Source organism: Aethina tumida, chromosome 7, assembly GCF_024364675.1.
Source record: "Aethina tumida isolate Nest 87 chromosome 7, icAetTumi1.1, whole genome shotgun sequence".
Classification (NCBI taxonomy): Eukaryota; Metazoa; Arthropoda; class Insecta; order Coleoptera; family Nitidulidae; genus Aethina; species Aethina tumida.
This window is the reverse complement of record NC_065441.1, coordinates 8485780-8501183: the sequence shown is the minus strand read 5'-3', so window position 1 is coordinate 8501183 and position 15404 is coordinate 8485780. Positions and strand designations below refer to the sequence as shown.

Sequence of the window (15404 nt, the reverse complement as noted above, 5' to 3'; positions counted from 1 at the left end):
CTTCAGGCAAAATCTTTGCCATTACTTGATAGTATAAAAAATTTCTATTTATATTTTATGTAGGCTCTAATTTTTTGTAACTTTTATGGTTTAGAAGATAACGGGGGTCAAAATTTAAATAATTTTAAAGAATTATTTGTTTACTTCTAAATTTATATCAAAATCAGACAAAAAATACAAATTTTATGAGGGCATCCCGTTTTGACCATATTGTATGTAAAATTGTTTTATAAAATACAATTTGATAAAAATTAGTTGAAATGTAGAGGTTAAATCATTTTTTTTAATTTCATTACAAATTTTTAATACATCTGTGTATTCAATTTGAATTAATACCAAATATTCTTATATAAACTTTTAACAGGCAAAAATATGACTAAACATTTTTTTTCTTCATTTCTTAAAGTAATTTATACTGACGAATCAATTTATTTTAAAATATAATTTTTTATAATTCAAATAAATTAAATAATGTATAACTTATTATTTAACTGTGTACTGATTTTAATAGTTTTTTAATAAATCTTTTAAATTTATTCATTTATGTATAGAAACTATCTATAAACATTATAGATTGGCAAAATATCATGTTTATTAATAATTTTACAATTTCTAAAAATAACGATTAACATGTTTAATTTTATTTAAAATATTTATTATTTTATTTTAGATTGATTTAAATAAACATTCAACAAATAATTCTAATGAAGACATTTAGGTCCATATTCATTTCCGACCACCTTTAACACTCTTTGAGAATTTCACCCCCAAATAAATCCAATTAATTAAAAAATGTCGTTAATCCGATAAACCCTTAATTTACGAATTCCAACGAAATTCACCCGATTTTAAGCGGTTGTAAAACTAGTAAAAATTGCATATTTTTATAATCAACAGTGGGGATCGGATAAAAGAGCCATAACCAACGTCAGTCAATTTAATAAACGATCACAAACGCAGCCCTAATTTGAACATTCCAACCCCGTGCGCTCGATCCCTAAGAAGAAGATGTCGAACACGAAAGGAATAGTTTCCCATTAACGAAAACGGTTGTCGCGTCGTCGATATGCTGGTATTTACAGCAAAACTAACAATAATGAGGCATTTTAGATAATATCTCGAAATACCTACCGCAGAGAGTGGAAACATACTGCCCATATCGCGTATGCCCTTTCCGTAATCTCTTTGAGAAATCTCCAGATTACACTAATATCCTTAGCCCTTGGCCGAGGACAATCGATGCGAACCGAAACGTTTTTGTGCGGCAGTTGATCTGCTTAGCCGGAGATCATACGGTGCCGAACTTTAATCTTGTCCAAATATATTCAAGAAGTTAATAACTATTTACGGCAATCCAACAAATGCAATAACAACAGGTACTGATATCGGCCCGTTGGATTACGGTGTTGTTTTCGGAAAGCCGATGTGGACTTATCGCGATTATCCACGGATTACAAAAAGTTTTCGACGAACTGTGTCTTGTTAGTTGTGCGGTTTTAACTGTTTCCTTTGTAAATAATCTGATTTGGACAAACTTAAGTTTAATTGAATGAGTGTTGTTGTTTAGCGGGTGACTTCGATTTTCAGAATTCGAAAGGTTTTTTGTAAAACGATTCGGATTTGGCACATAAGAAGATAGATTACAGAGGATATTTAACAAAAAATGTTGTTATTCCTGGGATTTTAACAGATATTCGCAGATAAACAAATTCGTTAAGTGATAATCTGATTAAATAACTCCAATTAAACAATATTTCAAACCCCCATCCACTGACCATCTTCTCAAAGTCCTTGAACTAATTTCAGCAAGTCCCATGAAAAATGAAGGACTACGCAAATTTTTAAAGGATAAAATTAGATCGATTCAAGTACTAAAATTCATATTTTAAATATACACTATCGCTCATATGTAGAGCAATTTATGAAATTTTCTTGTTAAAAGTGTACATTTAAATATCTTTATTATGGCCACCACTGTAGTTATTATAGGTTAAACCATATTGAATTTTAATTTATATTAATTAATTAAAATCCTTATTTTTATAATTAAAATTACTGAGAGTATTTGTTATTATTTTTTAAGTTTCAAATAATAATATAAATTTTTCAATAAATTATTTATATTTAAATTAAAATCAACATAATTAAAATAACCTAAGAAATATCGTTAAAATAATTTTTTATACTATTTTTAACATCTTTGTTTCACATATATGAAAAACTTGAACAACTTTTCCCATTCACGTTAATATTTTATAAATTTGGGATAATATTAAATAATTTTTTTCTCCACACACAAAATAAAACATCGTCGCGACGTTACGTTAACACATTAAGTGTGTTTGATGTCCTAATAAAAGTACATTTTCCCATCGATGACCCCCATAATGTCGGAAACGCGGGTCATCCGAGCCACGGACTCTTATTTCAGCTATATACATTGATTCAGATTACAATTTGCGTAATATTTATAGTTATTGGTAGCTAAGGGACTAACCATCCCTTATTTACTGGCAGCTTATTGGGGGCCACTTCGGCGGTTTCCGAGCAGATGTTTCCACGCTCAAGTTCAACATCTAATTGACACTCGACTCCTATGTGATTTTTATTTCGATTTTACGCCCATTTTTTATTAGCCAGCTACTTCTGGCTAGCTCTAACTAACCGGCATCGTTTTATTTATTGCCCCCGCCGTAAAGTGCACAAAAAACTTATTAAATATGATTGTAAATCATGGACGGGATGTAACATTAATGTCTCAGCGCCAGGTTTTAGATGCGTAATTAAATGAAATGGGTTCTGTTGAATTAACACGACTCCATTAGATATCAACACCAAAATTAATCAGGCTTTAAAATATGTCTCTGTAACTTGGTTAGGCGATATAAATTTAATTATATTAAAAAAATTATATTTAATTTTATAAAAAAAAAAAATTACCTAAATTAGCTTAAGAGATTTAATAATGAATTATTAAATATGTAAATTGTCCTGATCCAAAGTGACTTTCCCTAGAAAAATACTTTATTTACTAAACATTGTTATTAGGTAAATTAATTTTCTCTACCTAAAAAGTTAATGTAATTTGCTTATTGTAAATCAATTTTGTAATACAATATTTGTTTATTGTAAGTCACTGTACATCAGAAAAGTTAAAAGTTTTATTTCATACATATTTATTATCTTCATAAAAATTTGACAGGTTTCTCTCCTCATAAAATGTACTAAAAGTTATTAGCTAAAATTATTTATTTTTTAATGAATTACCTAAACCTAGTGAGCAAATTGAAGCCTGAACAACGTGGATTGATGAATCTGAACAAAGAGATGAAGCTTGAGTATGTCTTTAAGAACACTCAAGAGATAAATAGAAACTGATCTTCTGAACAATTAGCTTGTAGAAACAACGATTTATGAGTAACGCATGTAGATATACAACAAAATATTACAATATAATATTAATACAAAATTGTTAGGAAACTCTTTCATTCTAGTTATGGCGAGTCCAGTAATTCAATCGTAACCAATATGTGAAAGACAGAGGGAGGATTGTAATTAAATTTTCAAGGAGTTACGGTACACTTGGATATCGATTCCTGAAAATTCTACAAATGTATTTTCATGCAAGTTCCTGGAACCAAAGAGATGATCAATCTCAGTTCTGAGTTGTTTCTGAGGTCAAGTCTTTTTTTGAGTACTGCTTCGCTAGGTTTAACAGCTACAACTTAGTTCTGGGTCTTGGTACTGAAGAAAAATTGTCACCAGGTCCAAAAAGATTATTTGCATTACGTACAAGGAGGGAAATGTTTAATTTAGTTATCCCAAAAAATACTTTTTCCAATATGCAAATATAATAATGATTAATATGGTACAATTTTTTTTAAATATTTACAAAATAAATAAACAAACACTAAGAAAAAAATATCATTCGAAATATATAAACATTTTTGAATTCACCATACTTTAAATTTTAATTTTTTAAAGGATTTAGTTTTATAAAATAAAAATTTTTGCAAAACTTCTATTAAATATTGAAAGAAAAAATCAAATTATATATATTATATACATAATTATTTTATTATTTTAGATATAATAATAAATTAATTTACCTGTAACACAAAATATTTTGGGACTAACTTTGAAAGTAAACATTTTATACTAAAACATAAACAAATAGATATAAACACGGAAATGTTAATTATCGTAAATCTATAAATCATAAATCATTTATTATAAATGTTTATATAACTTTTAGTCCAGGTAGTCCATGATTCAAGCAATAAACTATTAGTTCAATTCAGATGTAAAAGATGTCACTGAAGGCATTAAACGTAGCTAGGTATAAATATTAAGGTGTGATAAATTAAATTTCTGGATAAATGGACAATTACAATAGTAAGTTGTTTGAGGAATTTAATTATTAGATTTATTTATAAGAAAACTGATTATTTGAAATTTCTTTTTTTTCTATAAGTAATATTCTTGGTATAAGGTGAAAAAGAAATATAGTTTTTTAAAATTATGATCATAAAAAGTAAAGAAAAATATATTGATTGTTTCTTCAAAACAACAATTTTTAATTCAAAGAAATTTTATTTTGTGTGAATTAATTATAAACAAAAAATTTAAAAATATATAATATTGTTTGACTTTTTTTGAAAATTCTGCTTAATTTACTATTTATAATAAAATAGTTATAAAATTGTAAATTTTATATAATTTTGGAAATTTTATTTTTTGTGAATTAATTATTTAAAATCAAATTAATGATTAAACAAAAAATTAACATTAAATAAAATATAAAAAGTAAAAGAAAAGATTGATTGATATACTTTTTTAAATACTATGTTGTTTAGTTTAGTAAAATTTGATTTTATTGCTTAATTTATTGTAAACTTTAGAATCAAATTAATTATTAATCAAAAGATTAAATAAAACATAAAAAGTAAAAGAAAAGATTGATTGATATACTTTTTTAAATAGTATGTTGTTTATTTTTATAATATTTGATTTTATTGTAAACTTAGAATCAAATAAATTATTAATAAAAAAAATTCAAAAAAGTACACCTTTACTAATTTAATATTGCTTAATTTACTACTTATAATAAAATATTAAATTTTATATAATTTTGGAAATTTTTATTTTTTAAGTATTTAAGTACTAATTTATTATTATTAAATTAGTTATTCATAATAAAATAGTTATTATGAAAATGTGAATAAACATGTTATATGAATAATATTGAAAGTATGATATGATCTATCCAATATTAAGAAGTAGAAGTTAATTTAAAAGTTTCTTTAATATTTGAAGAAACAGTCATCAACAAATTTTTGGTTGTTAGTTAGTTAGTAATAATAATTCGTTTACGTTTTCCAATTCCTTAAGTGTTTTCTAAAAGTAACAAAGCAGTTTTCTGACTGTTCAAGGAACTCAATCTGCCAGCAGAATAATAATGTATTATCAATTACTGTTCTAAGCCTCCTGTAACAACCAGTAGTACAAAAACCATCATTGTTACAGTGCAAGTAGCCTTTCAAGAAGTCGTGCCCCATTCTTCTGTTCCAACACCAATTGTCTATTGTCGAACCCTGTCCTTAACAATTTAAAATCGATCGTCACGAAATCAATACATTAAATTCGCATGTCGCATGGAGTAACCAGGTGGCTGACGAATTTAAATAATAAACATCTCCCAATCCGAAGAATGCCCGCATTTAGTTCGACAAAACGACACCACGCAGTGTTACCAAATGTTGCCGGCGTCCGACACAAAAACAAACAAAACAAACCCCGTCTTGTCAGCAAACAACCGTAGACCCTTGCCTAGGGGTGGGACGTGGGGCGTGGCCGTCGCATCATTGGCCGAAACTTTCGGTATACAATTTGACCTGGAGCCGTCGTTAAAAGTCTCTCCTACGCACTCCGAAACTCAGTCGAGGTTCAGTTCTGCTGTGAGCAACATCAACACACAGATCTGGAATAGAATAATTTGTGCAAGTGCATCGTGTGATGAACAGTGACGTTAAAATGGTGAACAAAGACGAGACCGTACTCGATGTGCCAGCCAGGCCAAAAGCACCGAAGTGTTCGTTCTCGATCAGTTCGCTGCTCCCCGAAGTGGCGATGGAAGCCAATTCGCCGCCACCAGAAGACGACAACATCGAAATCGATGTGGAAAGTGAATCGGACTGTGAAGATCTGGACGTGACCGGCACCTCACCCTTAGATTGTTCAAAATCCGTCGAAAACAAAGAGGAAAGTGACAAGTCGAAAGAAAAACCGACGTTCAGTTACAACGCCTTAATCATGATGGCAATCTCGAACAGCCCGAACAAGCGTTTAACATTGAACGGCATCTACGAGTACATCATGAAGAACTTCCCTTACTACAGGGACAACAAGCAAGGATGGCAAAACTCGATCAGACACAACCTAAGTCTGAACAAGTGCTTCGTGAAAGTGCCCAGACACTACGACGACCCCGGCAAAGGCAACTACTGGATGTTGGACCCCTGTGCCGACGACGTCTTCATCGGCGGCTCCACCGGCAAGCTGCGTAGACGTTCCACGGCCGCCTCCAGGTCCCGCATGGCGGCGGTTAAACGCAGCATGACCCTGTACCATCCGTACCAGCAGTTCTACGCAGCTCCATTCCTGCCCGCCTACCGTTATCCGTACATGCAGAACGCACCGCCGACGATCCCGATCATCCCGAGACCGACGCCTCTGCAAGCCATGCCATCCCAATTCGGTTTGGACCGTCTCATCAATACCTCGCCCGAATATTTCCGGCCGCAATTCGAGTTGTACCAGAACGCGATGAGGCTGCAACATCCCATGATGCCGCCGCAGAATGTCGCCCTCTCGCCCACCTCCACCTCAAGTTCGCCGGAACCGAGGGCGAGTCCGGAGGCGGCCATGTACCATCAGCAAATCAGCTTCGGTCCGAGAAGTTAGGGAGATCAGACTGAAATTGTTTATTTTGTAAATAATTGTACATAGAGATTAATTTATTTAAGAGGATGATGTACGTACATGTGATTTTAGACTTACAATTAGATCTTCGTATACAAGATACTCTCAATGTGATGTTAGCTTTAAGGCAGAGTTGTACAGTATTATTCAATGATATATTATTATTGAGAAATAAATTATTTATGTGATTCCCTACATATTTGTTTTATTGATTATTTTATATCCAATATTACTAGATTATATGGAAATAGTACTAAATTATTTAAAACAATTTGCTACATGCAAACAGAAAACTTTTCCAAGAAATTCCACTTAACAAGTAGCTTTTCTACTTCCATACATTTTTTTAAAAATTAATGAATTAATTTTGAAATTAAAAAGTTATATTTAGTTTTCTTCAGGAATATTTAGTAAAGCATACAGCTAGAATGTTAAGCATTGGTTTAATTTTTATGAATTTTGTGCTTCTTACTGGTAAATCAAATTAATCAGGTTCAAGGCTTTGCATTCGTCACTGAAACTATATTTAGAACATTGTTTCAAAGTATATTTAAAACAATCAAATGTTTTAGACTACCAGTTTCACGAAGTAAATATTTGGAACTAAAATAATATTTGGAATTAACATTATATAAATTTTCCTATATCATGTAACACATCTTTTATTTCGTTACAAACAAACTGGTATAAAAATTTCTATATAATAATTTTTTTAATTAAGTTTTTCATTTTTGAATTTACTTCAAACTTTGCATATTATATTATAATTTTGTGTAAAATATGTAGTTGGTGTAAATCCTACTTTACTATTGATTCAAAATATCTCATCAATTAAGTTAAGTTACAGAGTAGTAACAAAAAATATTTATAATTAAAATGTTTTGTAATAAAAAGTAAATAGTATGAATTTTTGTGGAGAAAATTTGTTATTTAAATAAAAATTATATCAAATTTCACATTTTCATTTTAACTTCAACTTCCAACAAAAAGTAAAAATATTCTTTATACTTGTAAATTTTGTATTTGGTTAAAATTATTTACTTTTTCGTTAGTTAAATAGTGAAATTAAAAATAATAAGTTAAATTTATGTTTTTAAAATGTGGTTTCGTTAATTTGACAATAAACGCTGCAATTAACAAATCGTATTAACTTTTAAAGACATGTATAAAAGGTAATCCCTTTTTGACAATAGTTTAACTCTAACCTAAAGGTGAGGACAATTTTAAAAATTAAATTAAGAAAATGTAAATATAATATTCAAGGTGAAAAAATTACTTCAAACTATTTTGTATAAATAATTAGTTGGTTGAAATCTCAATTTACTATTTACTTTAACCAAATAATGACAATAAAACTAAGAATAAAAATTATAAAACTCTTAAGAATATCTTATAATAATAATAATATATTACATCCAAATGATTCATAATTTCTTATCAATTAAATAATACATTTTATCTTCAGCTGTCAGAGAGAGTAGACAATTGATACTACTCAAAAAAACAGAAAGAAAAAACAAAAAATATTTAAAATAAAAATGTTTTGTCAACATAATAATAATAATTATTATTTGTGTTAATTACTATAAGGGAAAATTCTATTAATATTAAATTTAGGCACCTAAATATTTCAAACTGTTTTTTCTACTTCAACTTCCAACAAAAAAAAAATAATAAAAATATTGATTTTGTCTGAAAAGTATATACAATATTTAAAATTACCGTTTTATTTAACTTAAAATTAATTTAAATTAAATATAATTATTTTAATTAATTTATAATTAATAAATAATTGTTTCATATAATTTATAATTAAAAAAGTTGTTTAATTTAATTTAAAATGAAATATTAAATTTAAATTAAATAAAATTACTTACTTTTTCATTAATTAAAAATAATAAGCAAAGCAAAACATATAGCTGAATAATCCCATTTTAATGCAAGATTCAATTCATGTAGAAGCAAATTTGGTAATATGCGTACATATGTGGAAAATATAAATAAATTGTTCAAGTCTTAAAATATTTGGTTTGGTTAGGTGAAATAATTTAATTAAATTAATGTTTTAAAATTTAAACTAAAGATGGCGTTAAATAATTTTCTTGCATAAATGACTCAAAAGATAAAAAAGTTGGTAGCGAAATTTATTTTTTGTTGGCACTTTTTTAGGGATATCAGTATCAGTATCGAAGGTAAATATTAATTGAATTCAAATTATAATAATTTAATTTATTGATAATGTAGATGGCTGGGACTACCGTGAAACTAATGAGCATGGAGGGCGACATTATCCCAATAGACATCGAGGCTGCAAAACGTTCCCCCGTCATTGAAGACCTGGTGAATAAAAAGGGAATCGACGCAGTAATACATTTTCCTCAAGTTTCTTCTCCAAAATTGGCATCGGTATTATTATTATTATTTATTCAGGTCAAAGAGTACGTTCTCGAACAATTTCAGATAATCGACTACATGATTCATCACAAAAACGACCAACCCCAACCTCCACAGTACAACGAGAATGGAAGGAAAAGATCGGACGACATTTCAAAATGGGACAAGGATTTCATGGAAATGGACGATTCGACCTTATTTGAAATTATTTTGATTGCACGCGAATTAAAGTTGGAAGGTATGTCCTATTCCAGGATTATTATTGGTTGAGGTTTTGACAGGTGGTTGTTTCAGACTTGGTTAATTTGGCTTGCAAGACCATTGCGAACATCATGAAAAGTTTGGATACGGAAGGTATTCGTCGGAGATTTAATATAGAAGACGATCTTCATCCTCATTAACAAGGGGGTAAATTGATTGATAAATTTCCAATTTGTTACCTAACCTTAAAAGTTTTAATGTTTATATCCTAACTTAATTTACCACATTTCAATAAATAATGTGACGAAATTTGATATAACAATTGAGTATTATTTTTATAACAGCTGGGTTTTGAAAGAAATTTTATATGGGAAATTATAGTAAACTATAAACTTCAGTTTACAGTTTACAGAAAAGGATTTCCACACTTCGATCTTCAGACGTCTTTCTTATAGTTTCTTTAACATTTTGTGGAATTTATCAATTTTTCAAATGATAGAACTTACTTAATTATTCTTTCATTTGATTAACCTAAAGTCTATTTTTTGTTTAATTTAAAATAATTATTGACATTGATCATACTGACAAATATGTGTAATCTCTGCTAAAATCCTTATACTGTCAAGGAGAACAAGGCTGAGACATCTATTCACAATTTTTGACTTTATTGTTATTGTACAAGTTTGTGGCGTCGTGAAACCCGAGAAAACTACCACAAAACCTCTCAAAAAACCATAATTCAATAAGAAAACAGGATGAAAGTAATTGCACAATACGCCTCAACCAAAATCCTCTCAGTTTATAAACTGTCAAAGTAACACAACTCTGATTATTGTTCCAAGGAAGGAAATTTGATCAAACAAACAGGATGAAAGACGTTGAACAATCTTAAAATCCCACAATCTGTTTTACAGGCCATTCATCGACGATTACGCCATTAGCACTCTTTTAACCACTAATATATTTTTTAAAGGAAGACTCAATAATCTGACCTAATCTAATATTTCAATTATAGTCTGTGAACCGGGCCGAAGTAATTTGAGTACTGAATGGATAGTCCCAAAACTAGTAGCCAAAAGAGCAACTGTTATGGTTCTGTTTGTAATTGTATACATTTTCGAATAAACTGCTGTCCATAAACGTGCACCCCCTTAACAACAAGCATTTCGTCGCTCCGTGGTGTTTTTCACGAAGACCAGTGTATTTATGTAATGGAACACCCCTAATATACAAGCTTGTCGATAATCTCAGTTACTACAAACAGCTAAATAAAAGATTCACAACAAAAGTATTGAGTTGCAGTTTTTTAAAACACAGATTCTGAAGTGCAGATAATGCGGATTTAAATGCATGTGCCCACCCTATTTACAAATAAATACATATATACAATTTCGTTATCGTGTTCTCTATTCAGGTTTTATCTATGCACGGGTCATTTTCTGAAAATTATCATAACGGCTGTTTAAAAAAATTGTTAAATCGCATGTGAGAATTTTTCGAATGGGTAGGTTTCAATGAACATTTTAAATTTTTTTATTAAGGGTATTTAATTGGTAATTGGTCACAAATATTATTGATGGAAATTAATATGATCTAACAAATATTTATTTTACAATAAATATTTTTAATTTTATACTTTTCTGTTTCTCACTTGTTTTATTACCCCTCCAGAAGTCACCTGTTAAGATTAAAATGTAAACCAGTATATATACCAAACAAAATTATTAGTTACAATTCTGAATTAAATGTCTAAATTGTTTTCTGTTATAATAGTTGTGACTTATTCTAGAGTTACTAGAGATTTTATTACAGTTATAATAACTTAAGTCAAGGCCACTTAAATTTAATACTTAGTAATAGGTAACATAGTAAATATTAGTTCTATATTGTTCTGGTAAAATATTGCATGAATAAGTTATGAATATGTTGGTTTCGTTAATTTAAAAGCGGTAATATCAATAATTCTCATAGGTTTGAAGCTGGCAAAATAGTAACTAAAAAAATCTTGGTGAAAAAACATTTTGGTGATTGGTGGTGTCCAAAACATCAATGTCTGATGATCGTAAATTGACCGTATCCTGAAGAATAGAAGTTTCAAAGTCGTAAATGAGAAGTTCTATAATCCACCATACTTTTCTGTATATTTATTTGTGTCATTGTAAAATATTTTACGTAGAAGTGTTTAAATTTGAAGGGAAAGTAAAAACTGAGGCTGATCATGTCTTCAGATTCAGAAATCCAGATTTGTTCTAGTCCTTGTAGGACATTGGCAAATGGGTGTTGACTACAATGGGAATTATTTTATCGAATAAGTTATAAAGTTTTATTATTAAAGTTAAACGTTCAAAAAGTATGAATTAAATACAAGTCAATTTTTATTATTTTATGACCCATTTACCTCGTTCTTTAGGTACTTAGACCACATTGTTCGTCCAAGAAATAATTAAAGTAGATAAGATACTTAGTTAATGTGTAATCTTGTTTATTAATATCTTTAAGATTAGGAAGCTTTCGCAGATCTGTTGGGCTCTATCCTTTTGAACAGCTTATTATCCGCTTTAAGGTCTAAACGAGTACGACTACACCGAAACATCTCAAAAGCGGCGATTCAGTCTCGTTTTAATGAGGTGTCAGCTTATAAATATTAGCCCGTATGTGTGACGGCCTAAAGATTCGCCGTTGTTATGATGAATCTTGTCAAATGTCAGCGCGCATACCACACCTGTGATCAACACGTTAGGGGGATTATATATTTTTTTTCATTTGCATCTCCAATCCCGAATATTCCGTGGATTAATCCGGCGGATTGAAGGGACAACAAAGGAGGACGATATCATCTACGCTCGGTTTAATTCTAACTTGTCAATGGTAAATAAAGGATCACGGCCCTATGACTGGTGTCCGTGATTGAAAGGATCGCGGAGAATATTAATCTAATTAATGCGGAATCGATATATTCGAAGAATGTTTTCGGTGTCAAAACACGTCAGGGCAATAAACAAAGATCGGGTATTTTTTGAAGATTATCTCGGTCGAAAACGGTTTACAAAATATTAGAACAGGTTGGGACTGAAGAATTGTTTTCAGGCACAGCAATTCAAGAAGATTGGAGGGATATTGACCTGTCGTATATTCGGAGATGGTCCAAAATTATAAAACTGTAAATAAAAACCAGAAATGTCTTTAGAAATCTTCAACGGTAATGGCTGACATCACTTTAAGGCGAATTTTGGAAATTAAAAAGTTTATTATTCATCTTATTTTAAAAACAAGGAACAAAAAGGTTTTTATTGATACTAATATTAACTAATTAATAGTATTAGTTAATGGATTAAAACAATTTAAAACAAATTATCCAATGAATGAGTCAGACTGAAACGTTTAGGAACTGAACCGATTCCCGTCGAATTATATTAAAGGAGCACGTCAACATTTAATTTAACGTCTAATTGACCTGTAGGCCAACATGAGCCGCGACGACACCTACGTTCAATAAAACTATCCAGTGTAGCACCACATTAAATATCTACCTACGCACTCCTTAACTATTTTATTTGCCATATATTAATTAATACCAGTGTCATCCGAAACATACGGATTCTTCACATCACACCACTACATTGGATTTGATCTTCATTTGTTCACAAACGAGTCTCCAGGCAAGGAACGTTTGTACCAATATTGCTAAAACGAAAGAAAAAGGACGTCGGTTTTACAATGGGTTCATAAAAAGTATTGAATTAATTCTTAACGAACAGTTTACGAAATAGCAATTGAAGCGTACAATTAAGAGTGATGAATGGAGAAGGCAGTCGTTGATCAATTAAACAACAACGGTGGAGTCAATTGAAGGAAACGAATGCATGAGCCCATTTAAAGAAGAGGGCTAAATTGTGCGTAGGTAGATCTCGGAAAATATGGGAATGCATGTATCAGTCAGAGGTCAATATTTGTACACAAACTGACCCGTGGGATACTAGTCACCATTACCAGAACCGTATTTACGTTTTTTCCCTCATTGTTGCAAAGAAGAAAGGTTTTTTCTTTTCCCAAAATATCCTAGAAGAATTATGGATATTGAAGGGTTGTTTATTTGGTTTTTTCGTATTTAAATTTCCTCCAGAATCAATTGAAATTTCTTTAGGGCTCAAGGAATTTGGATTTTAGATCAAGATCTCTTCGTAGTACGACTCTGGTTGGTACTTTGTGTTGGTTGTTACTTACGTTAATTGTACCATATCAGACAGGAGACAAACATAAATAATGCGTTCTATATATTTTTATTTTCTTAAATTGACACCAATTTATACGACATCGTTTGATCATTCTATTTGGGATGACCGCTACCCACGCACCGAGAAAAACTAACATTAATCGACTGATGGTGAGTTATGATTCTATTGTCATCATATTTTGTATGCTAATATTTATCAAGGCAATTTGAATAGTTTTTTGAAGACGAAAATAAATCAATTAATCTTTAGGAATATTGAAACATGGGGGTTATGCAATAGCTGATGTAATATCTAAAAAAATACTTCATTTTCATCTGCTTAAATTAGAGTTTCTGAAACAATATTTTCGGAAATGGAAAAATTAAGAAGTAGTCACCCAAAAATACATTTAATTAAATTATTACTTGAAATTGGGATGTCATTTTTGATGTATGAAGAATTGATTGAAAAAAGTTAATGATGATTGATATTGATAGTTTTCATATTTTTACCCAGTAAGAAATTGTTTGTCTCAATATCTGATCTTCTCATGAGTGTACCATTTCCTAGATTGGCCTTAACTTTCCCATTCCCCCGGAACCATCCCCAAGTTCCAGTCCCGTCAATTTTCATCCATTGTCCAAACCGTTAGTCAGCAATTCGCCACGATCCGAAGGAAAACGAGCCCACAGAAATCACTGTTTGGTGCCACAATACATTTTGTGTATTTATGCAAACCTCAAAAGCGCATCGATATTATTACAAATGTTTTTGGTATTGTGTCACAACAATAGATGGGACAATTGGCCAGATCGTTACTGCGGATGAAGGTGACTGAAGGAAGGATGTAATGTTTGATTGGTCTGATATGGGGGGTTAAATGCCCCTCTCCACTCGATACCAGCTGCCAAATCTGCCTATTTATTAAACATACGTGTTAATCTGGGGTGTATAGAGTCGTCATGGAACTCATAATTCGAACGTGCAGGGCTGTATCCACGAAAATCTAGTAATTTACACTGCTAATCCAGACAATTGATGCACAAACAACATTTTTGTGCACGATCATTATTGGAATATTAATTAAAATATATTTACGGGCTTGTTAAGAATTATAACAAGCAACATAATAAACCAAATCCATTCTTCATAATTTAATCTGTTCATAGAGTCATACATCTATTTATTTTAGAAAATCCTGCGAGTACTAGGTCAGAAAAAGTATTTGAACAATCTGATTATTAGTATTTGTTGGTCTTCAGTAACAATTTTATCATTGCCCTCTTTAATCCTTTACAGAACAAATAGACTCATTGAGAACGCTTCCGGTTGGAATAATCCCTCAGTTCCACCCTGGCCCATTAACAACTAGCAGGGTGTAGAGAGCACCGTAGGGTGATTTGTAGTGAATTGTTAGTCTAACATCTCCATTATTGTGTTCGAAACCGCTTTTGGTATTTGATTGAGCGGTTCACAATTCCGATTAGGGTGAATTATTTGTTATGTTTGACATTTCTATCTGCAAATACATCGACGTATTAGTCTATCACTGCACCGTAAATCCGCAAAATTATTCGCGATTTAAATCTCGTTTTGAACCATTTAATGGTTCCT

At 30.5% G+C, this 15404-nt stretch overlaps 2 protein-coding genes across 2 annotated transcripts; both read left to right on the top strand.

Moving 5' to 3' along the window:
* The first annotated feature begins 5944 nt into the window (after positions 1–5944).
* Positions 5945–7176, top strand: LOC109598548 (forkhead box protein fkh-2-like). Its single transcript, XM_020014463.2, has one exon. It carries the CDS (start codon positions 6016–6018, stop codon positions 6961–6963), a length of 948 nt encoding a protein of 315 aa, XP_019870022.2. The 5' UTR covers positions 5945–6015; the 3' UTR covers positions 6964–7176.
* Positions 7177–9229: 2053 nt separating this feature from the next.
* On the top strand, positions 9230–9870 carry LOC109598534 (S-phase kinase-associated protein 1). Its single transcript, XM_020014447.2, has 3 exons — positions 9230–9387; positions 9442–9613; positions 9670–9870. The coding sequence occupies exons 1-3, from the start codon at positions 9250–9252 to the stop codon at positions 9774–9776; spliced, it is 417 nt and encodes a 138-aa protein (XP_019870006.2). The 5' UTR covers positions 9230–9249; the 3' UTR covers positions 9777–9870.
* Positions 9871–15404: the final 5534 nt, after the last annotated feature.